This window comes from Macrosteles quadrilineatus, unplaced genomic scaffold, assembly GCF_028750875.1.
Source record: "Macrosteles quadrilineatus isolate MER2022 unplaced genomic scaffold, UCM_ALF_1.0 Scaffold_1__1_contigs__length_201487025, whole genome shotgun sequence".
NCBI classification, from domain to species: Eukaryota; Metazoa; Arthropoda; class Insecta; order Hemiptera; family Cicadellidae; genus Macrosteles; species Macrosteles quadrilineatus.
This window is the reverse complement of record NW_026542594.1, coordinates 180356708-180366180: the sequence shown is the minus strand read 5'-3', so window position 1 is coordinate 180366180 and position 9473 is coordinate 180356708. Positions and strand designations below refer to the sequence as shown.

General features: G+C 34.5%; 1 protein-coding gene across 1 annotated transcript; it reads right to left on the bottom strand.

Moving 5' to 3' along the window:
• Positions 1 to 1875: 1875 nt before the first annotated feature.
• Positions 1876 to 7607, bottom strand: LOC128990916 (peroxiredoxin-2-like). Its single transcript, XM_054413578.1, has 5 exons — positions 7120 to 7607; positions 5923 to 6040; positions 4890 to 5129; positions 3211 to 3376; positions 1876 to 2150 (listed from the first exon to the last, which is right to left on the bottom strand). The coding sequence occupies exons 1-5, from the start codon at positions 7292 to 7294 to the stop codon at positions 2082 to 2084; spliced, it is 768 nt and encodes a 255-aa protein (XP_054269553.1). The 5' UTR covers positions 7295 to 7607; the 3' UTR covers positions 1876 to 2081.
• Between the last annotated feature and the right edge of the window lie 1866 nt (positions 7608 to 9473).

The window sequence follows — 9473 nt, the reverse complement described above, 5'->3', positions numbered from 1 at the left end:
CACAGAGGATAGCCAAAGGCTAATTTTATAAATGGTCATCGTCAAAAATATCCGAAAAGTGTGAGATTTATTGAGCACTTTAAATGGTCGAGAAGATGTATAAATAGACCCACTTTCACTTGTGTTTTGAACGTTATTTTTTTATCTCTTCATTAGAATTAGGAAGATGAATAAACTCATAGCATTTTAGGTTATGCTTTCAATCTAAAGTTAACATCTACTTTGGTTGTACAATTTTGGTTGTTGCAAATTTAAAACAGTTGACAAAACCATAACAAATTTTTGTTTGTTTACGCCGGCAAAATCTAAAAAAAGATGGTAAACATTACTTTCGCATAGAAAACATTTTTTGCCGTAGTAAACAATGTAATGATGCATTTTTGCAGGTGATAAACATGTAACAAACAGGTCATTTCACAGTAGTGTAGCAAAGATTGACTTTTATTTACCGAAGACAAATTGTAAAAAGCTAAGTCCTAAAGTAGTAAGAGTTCAAGTGTTTTCTTTGGTTTCAAAATAAAAAAAACACATCGTGATTAGTGATGGAACAATTTTAATTATTTTTTTAGTACACAATTATATTATCCTGCTGACAGTTTCAATTAAAAATACATGTTTACAATTAAATTAAAAAATTAACACATTATTTTACATGTAACATTCATGAAAGTTTTTATTCTTACTCGCTCACAAAGTAATTTTTTTTAATCATTTTCTATACATGAACAAATGCAGTAGAGCTAGATAAAATATTAGTTGAAGAAAAATAGATACTTGCGTATATAATAAATATATCACATCGAGAAATATGTATAAGGAATGTATTTTTTTTACTACCTACAGACTTAATTCCACTTAATTCCACACGCAATACAAACAAAAATTACTCATTTACTTACCACCATCATAAGCTTATGATGTAAAATTAACACTTAATCATAAAAAACTATGTAACAAACACCAAATGAATTTAATAATACGTAGTGTGCAAATTTCCCAGGTGAAATTGTTATTACATTATGGAAGTAAGGTAATTTACCATTTAAGACGATAACCTAAAAAAAGTCAATTAAAAATATAAATTCCTTTTGTTTCAGGTACAGATTTGTGTCATACAATGGTCATACCATAGACGAATACAAATACAAATGTAGAATAAATATAGACCGTCAGCTGTGCTGCGGTTAGCATAAGTTCTGGCGTCCACCGCTAGGTTTGCCATGTAGTTACGGTCGAAGTCGGCGCACACCGCTGCAGCGTCTGCTGGTCACATACGGCTCCTGCGCTCCCCGCCTGCAGCGGTGTGCGCCGTAACTACACGGTACTCCTAGCGCTGTGCGCCGCAACCTTCCTTTGACAGTCTATATTTATTCTATTTGTCTATGGTCATACTAAACTATAATCAGTAAAAAAATATATCACATGGACAGACTAAAATGTGGTATAAAGTGATTTAGTTTTATCTAATAAACTGTCTCATTCAACATACATAACACTCCAAGTTTCTTGCTATTATAAGAAAAACATGTTAATTCACACTATATAATTTTTATAGTAACTGGATTGAGAGTACCCAACTGTCATCGATCATAAAGCTTGAAAAGTAAAAGCTACTGCTCCCCACCTTCAAAATTAGAGCGTAGAGGAAAATTTGTACGCAAGGACTTAAAAGATAATATTAATTTAAGACTAAAACCAATATAAGTAAAATAAAATATAAAAAAATAATTGTGAATAAAATGTGAGCTTATACCCTAGTGTGAATTTTATACTTTTCTAAGTTCAGTTAAAATATATAGGTAAACCTCTCATCTCATTTGCAAGTGAAAAATATTAAATCATAGTATGCTAAGTTTGATTTAGTAAACACTTAAAAACAATGCAAAGAGGATTTTATTTTCTATTAAAAAATATTTAAAAACAATAATAAAGTCTATAATTTTTTGTAATCCATAGAAAATAAATTTTAGATAAAAGCATCTATAACCCTGTTTTGAGTCTTGCAGTAAACCTAAAAATCAGTCTTATAATTGCTAACACTGTGATGAATGGTGATGTTTAAGTTTGCAGCCACAAAATATTTACAAGTCAGCGTTGGATTTTGCTTGCTTTTTGAAAAACTCCTTTTTCTTTTCCGGATCAGGAATTATCTGAAAAAAACATTATTTGTTTTAGACACAAAACATACCTCTAACAAATTATTTAAAACGTTAGTTTAATAACATACTTTGGTCGATATGCTTTGCTTGGGGGGGGGGGGGGGGAGGGGGGGAGGGACACAATGGATTTTGTAATTGGGAATAGTACACAATTTGCTAGCATCTATTGTTATTTTCTAGATTGAGCGAAATAATTTCACTTAATTTTTTTTTTTTATTCAATTGGATAAAAGTAAAATGGGGATTGTGTAATTATTTCAATGTTATAGCCAGTAGCCGACCTTTTTTATGTCAAAATAAAAGCTACATCAGTCGCTGATGGATTAAAATTGTAAAAGGACCATGTAAATACAGTATACACTCTCTTATAACCGATCCTTAATCCTGAACTCGCTGCTTAGATTTATCACCTCTGGCCAGGCAAAAATATAGGTCAGTTTATCTGCCCTGACTATTCAAAACTGGTTGATTTAATACCTGTTCCTTCTAATCTATACACTTCCGTTCAATCCTTACAAATAATATTTTAAGTTGTGTCCAAGTTTAGTTTTTTTGTGAAACACACTGCAACCTCACACAAGGAAATGAAAAATATACAAAAATCTAAGTTATTTCAAAATTGAGATTCAAAACCGAGATTGTACAATGTACATAACAAATTGTGTAAATATTTCTATTTCAATGAAAAGTGTGAGTATTTATAGATACAGCAACAATAATCAACGCAGTTCAATTTCAACTGTGCCTGCGCATGTTTTTTTCTTTTAAAAAATTGTAGTACTTCACAGGAGAGACCGTCTTTTCTAAGTTAAAGTTAATTACTGGTACAGGTACCACACAACCACCTAATATTTTGTCACTTAACAGTTTATTTCATGAGAACAAAGCAAAATTGATATAGGCCTAGTGCAAGTGTTTTATTATTCATACAATATCTAAACAAATTTACTTCTAACATAATTCTATAGTTTCCCATCTTAACCAAACTTTAAGGTTATCCAACTTGGCCCCGGTAAGGAGAGTGTGTACTGTTTAACAGTTGTCAACTCACCGTGTCCTGGCCCGGCCGCCAACCCGCTGGGCACACTTCCCCGTGCATGTCCGTGTACTGGAAGGCCTGCACCAAGCGTAAGGTCTCGTCTACACTGCGGCCTACAGGCAGGTCGTTCATGGTGATTTGCCGAAGAATCCCCTTGGTATCAATAATGAACAACCCTCTGTAAACAAATGCTATCATGAACACATTTGGAGTTCTAAGAATTAAATAGAATAGCCCAGGTGATCAAGTATGTGTCAAGGTAGTTTGTCTTTTATTTAAAACTAGTGCACCTGTTGCTCGAATTCGAGCAATTGCAAAGTATTACGGGCGTTATTTCAAAACGAATAACAGTCATAATTTCCGATGACTTAAAAGAGTCAACTCAAAGATAATGTGTAATCAATCACTCCCAGTTATCGAAACTGAAAACGAACGCTCTTGTGTGTATCATGTGTTTACTGTGAACAGCTGTAATTAATACAAATTATTTGTCCTTTGAGTAAACAAAATCTTTTATCCATAAGAAATACATTGGGAATTTGATGGCCTGTGGGGCAAAGCCCGAGGACGTTTATTACAGGAATTGGTGACAGAGGGCATCTACACAAACAATACTTCATTTTGAGACATCGTTTGTAAAAATCAACTAGTCCATTATTAACAAAGGAGTAGTGTTTTGTAGAAATCGCCTTCACGTATAATATATAGGAAAAAAATAATGGAAACCATAACATCAAACACGACTAAATACGTAATTTGTAGATTATTGTAAATGGTGCTGCCCATTGATTAATAAATAAATAATAAGGCTACTAGCATTTACCTAGTCATTAGTAGGCCTAATACAGTAAGAGCCACTATACCAGCATTCGATGGTCCGGCTCTTTCAAAGATCCTGTACCAGTCTAAAGGACCTACATTAAGTTATATGTGGTTTTAAACCAAATTTGTCTGTCTGGCCGACTCAGGAGGGATGGACAGAGTTGGGAGCGTGCAGTAGAGACGGTTGCACATCTTGCATTCAACTGAATTTTGAGGTATTTTACTTATGTGTAATTGTTTCATTTTGAACAATTCATGTCACCACTAAAATTTGAGGTGACCTTTGGAAGGTCCTAATTCCTTTCCAAAGGGAACTTTCCATATGGCTAATGTTAAAAATACCTCAGCTGTAATTATTTGTTTGTAATTCTTTCAATTTATTACCTTATTAAAATCAGGTGTGATTATTTGTTTGTATTACTGTATTATGTTTTGTTTATTTCAGCTCAAAGTAAGCAATCAGCAGTTTTATTAATATTTATGAAGTCAAACGTGGTGAAGCCCGTGAGTAACGGCTACCTAGTTCTTCTAGTTGGTTGTTCATTACAAATTATTATGCAAGGCAGTTCACTTCTTAGTTATTCAATAAAAATAGTTTACATCTTATCCATTGTGTGATTTTAACAGTACAAATAATACCAGGCTACTAGTTTGAGTCAGAACACCACAATTTTTAAATCATCCAACACCATCAAAGTCCCCAACAAGGCGCTTCACTGAGCGTCTACTGTACCTCCAGATGATGCCAGGAAGAACAAAAACTAAACAGAGAGGAGTTTTTTTTATCATTACATACTCCCCACTATATCCACTGGGGATTTGAAAGTAGTGTCCTACTCTCTAACAAAAACAAACAAAAAGAGATTTACCTAAGTGTGTGTCCCAAGTCTTCAAGGTAGACTCCGTAGTCTTTGCTGATTCTGTGAGTGAGGTCGGACAACAGTGGTATCTTGAGAGGGCCAAGCCCTCCTTCTTTGCGAGGAGTGTTCATCCACGCAAGGTGGGTGAAATGAGAGTCAACCGAGCACCCAACCACCTCAGTGTTGATCTTGTGGAACTCCTTGATGCGATCGTTGAAAGCCAGAATTTCCGTTGGACAAACAAACGTACTGAAATATATATGATAGATGTAAAATATCTACTGTGGTCAAATAAATTTATTTTAACAGAAAGAGTAATCTAAGATTAATAATTAATTAGGAGAGATTTTAAAACCAATTTTTAGACAATGTTATATTCTCATTTTAAAACTCAAAACCATAGCTTAGTAATAATTTTTTTTTTCAATAAACTGTTTATTCAATATTACCTATACAGTATTTCATCAATTTTGACATGGAAAAATAATAAAACATTTGCAATTTAAATTAATAAAATAACTGGTACTCCAGCCCCATCTTCAAACTCTCTAAGGGTCCTCCACTTCTTCCTTGTCCTCCTTAGACACATGCTGCTGGCCCTTAACGTCGCACAGATGGTTTTTACCCTTATCAAGTTCATCACTAAACTGTAAGGTTTCTTCATTTTTCTGTTAGGCGTTCTGCCATTGCTATGAGCAAGGTCTGAAACTCTTTGCCCAGCATTCCGTCCACAGACGTGACTAGTGGGGTAAAAGATGCATTTCTGGTTTCTGTTATTGTTAAATATTTCATCTTCTTCTCTTATATAAGTAAATCGTCTTTCACTTCACATTTCTAGGTACTTCATAGTTCATGTCAGTTGGAACCTACTGCTTACTTAGAAAGTTAATTCCACAGATTATTGAAAATGGATTGAACACCAGGGACTTTTTGCATCCATTAAGAAACCTTTGCATCATACCGGTATGTAAAGATTCAGAATGTTGTTTGTTAGTTGCTAAGTAGTAAATAACACCTCAACAGCAATGTTTACAGTACTCACAAGTCCAATGGATAGAAGAAGAAAACCAAATATTTTCCAAGAAAATCTGAGAGTTTTAAAGCTTTGAGCTCCCCGTTAACAACAGCAGTTCCCTCCCAAGCAGGAGCTGGTTTTGAGACTGAAATAAAAACCCATCTATTAGTATATAACAGAACATAACATTCCTCGGAATGAAATTAAACTGTGATTATTAGATTTTGTTAGATAGGTAAATGCTATCAGGTAAGTTATTCAATTTCAAGTTTATGAATACGATTACTGAGCATCAACTAGGCTAAACTATGTCAGACTATTGTGCTGGTCCTACTTCATTTCAGTTGCATCTGTTTAGCACCCCTGGTGGACAGCTCCAGCTTACACTTATGCACGGCTTTAGTGTGAGCATAGCTCTTGCCGCATTAAAGGGTTGCCTTGTTTAGGCTTTTCACCTGTGAACATGTTGACTTAAACAATCACCTGCTTCAAATATATAAACAAAATTAAGTTAGGGCTTCTCAAAAATTTGATGTTAAGTCATTCCCTGTAGGCCTAAGTTACTTGCATACTTACTTGCCTACCCCATAAGTTATTGGTGTGAACCTGGCAATAGCTCCAGCAATAAGTAGTGCGCGCGCCCGATAAAATCTATTGCTGGCCGTTTTGCGGGAATATACGGCCGCGTACCATATTACCGACAATGTCACCAGATAGAGGAAACTTTAACAGACACGTCAGTATCAATATCATGTACCTGGGGGGTAAGTTAGGGGGAGTTAAGTTAGCAATAAGTCAATAAAATCTATTGCTGGCCGTTTAGCGGAAAAATATGGCCGTGTAACTTATTACCGATAATGTCAGCAGATAGAGGACACTTTAACAGACACGACAGTATCAATATCATGTACCTGGGGGTAAGTTAGGGGGGTAAAGTCAGCAATAAGTAGTGCTCACGCCAGAAAAAAATCTATTGCTGGCCCCGTACCATATTACCGATAATATCACCAGATACAGGACACTTTTACGGACACGACAGTATCAATATCATGTACCTGGGGGGTGAGTTAAATTAGAGGGGGTAAAGTCAGCAATAAGTCCATTAAATCGATTGCTGGCCTTTTGCGGAAAAATACCCATAATCCATAGTTAAAACCCTAATTTATCCATAAGTTTAAGTTAAGCTACCATATATTTAATGATTCATTTTACAAAATTACTCACTGACTGCTTTAGTAAACTGAAGTTTATGTTCAACACTGTTTCCCACTCCATGGGGATAAATATTTCCACCAGCGCCAGCATAGGAGTAACAGCTTTCTTCCTCTAGACACTCAATGCAAGTGACAAACAATAATGCTATACTGTAAATATTTAATAGTACGCTAGGCTTCTGCATCTTTAGATTGACCTTGTCACTTTTTATAAAAAAAACTAACTCTTATTAGTCTTAAGCTTAATGCAGTAATAAATATCACACAAGCTTTTCTGTACCGGCGAAAATTAATTGTAAACCTGCATTGTAAGTTAACTCCTAAAATAATTTATAGCCTACTATGCAAAACAATATTGTAGACAAAATAAAGGCAATTTTTGAATTAAGAACTCTCGATAAGTTATTACAGACTATTGATGAACATGAAATTAGTTTTGTACTGTACGGATTTTTGGATTAGATAAACTACTGTCTCACTCAAGAAGCGAAGCAACACAAAACACAATACAAATCACTGACACTGACAACGACAACGTAAACGTAAACAAAGCAAGATGACACAGAAAAAAAGGGAACAGGGTAAGAAGAAAACGGCAAATCAAAATTCAGCACGTAATGGTAAAACCGTGGCCGTAGTAAAACCAACGGTAAAACGAAGTGACTATTCGCACTTCAAAATGACGTCACAGCCCATTCCCGTTCCAGTCAGTATTGCAAAATTAATAATGTAAGGAAACAGGTATTTTTTTCTAGAAGCCATTTGAATTTTTTTTAAAGAGGTTGGTGGCCTCCTCTGATGGAGAGCACAAGTTCACATGTACAGAAACCTTGACGTCATAAATATCGAATGTATATATCGATTGTACCGGGTGGTTACGGGTTTTTCTTCGGAATGTAAGTATCGGTTGCACCGAATAAGTAAAGGGGTTTTTTTTTTACACTTTATTTGACGAATTGAATACTCTCGGTAGTTTATCCATTATAAATCAAATAGTAGAAATACAATAATATTCGTTACAGGCTGGGAATAAAATAATTACTGATACTTTAAATTGAACATCCAAGATGTTTGCAATTGTTTTCGTATTTACCTGACTTATAAAATAAAAACTTGAGTTCACAGGACGTTGAATACTAAGAATTTATTTCATAGCATCCACAATAATACAATAACTGTAATTAAAGTAGACGAATTACAGGAATTATTATCGATTCTAGAAGAGAGTGAAATAATAATTGTAACTTTGACATGTTAACGTTATGTTAATGTTTGGGAATGATTTACTAACAGATATTGCCCTTCAGTGTAAGGTGACAATTTAAGAAGCCCAAGAGGACTGTTTTAGATATATTATTTTATGGAATTTACAGTCACGTAAAATAGGCCCTACAGTTTAACCATTGACTAAGTACTGTGAGTACATTAATCAATGGTTTAGGTTTACAGAAAAAAGTAGAGCTTTTTTCTCATTTTCCCCTTTAGTACATCTTAATAAAACACCATAAGTTTTACCCAATTATATTATTCTGGCTCCATTTAATTCACAATTTTAACGTTATACTTACTAAGCCTTATCTTGTTATTTATAAATGAAAGTACTGGGACATAATATAAATAAGGAAACATTAAGTAGTAGTAATCCGATTAATTTGTAGCAAACATCTTGGATGTTCAATCCAAAGTATCAGTAATTATTTTATTCCCAGCCTGTAACGAATATTATTGTATTTCTACTATTTGATTTATAATGGATAAACTACCGAGAGTATTCAATTCGTCAAATAAAGTGTTACAAAAAAAACCCTTTACTTATTCGGTGCAACCGATACTTACATTCCGAAGAAAAACCCGTAACCACCCGGTACAATCGATATATACATTCGATATTTATGACGTCAAGGTTTCTGTACATGTGAACTTGTGCTCTCCTCCTCTGATAACCTTACATTTGCCCGTCTACATAGACTAAATGGCTCGAGCGTGGATCGTATCGTATCACTCGAATACAGCAAAGCAAGGTATGAGCATGGGTATGAGCCGATACAGAATTGATAAAATGGTGGTTAAGGGTTGAACTGTACTGATAAAATGTTTACGGAAGTGAACAGAATCCGAACCCACGATATAGCTGCCTTGAAGGCCCATCATAGTCAATCAATCACCTGTTGGTGACGCTTACTGAGCCACCGACTCATAATTAACAACATTTTATTATTTTTCATCAAACTACTAAAACACTTGTTTACCTCTACCTCAGAAAATAAATATCATCCCAGCTCAGCTAGTAGTTTTTACTAGATCAAAATCAACCACATGTTTCTTGGACTTTCGCTGACACTACCATAGATTGAGATAAAACAT

Bases quoted from the DNA above. Each gene is read 5' to 3' on its own strand.
- LOC128990916 (XM_054413578.1), bottom strand. From the start codon at position 7,294: ATGCAGAAGCCTAGCGTACTATTAAATATTTACAGTATAGCATTATTG. The intron at 5,130-5,922 runs GTGAGTACTGTA...TATATATTTCAG, and splicing joins TTCTTCTATCCATTGGACTT to TACGTTTGTTTGTCCAACGG. The intron at 2,151-3,210 runs GTGAGTTGACAA...TGTTTTTTTCAG, and splicing joins GGCGGCCGGGCCAGGACACG to ATAATTCCTGATCCGGAAAA.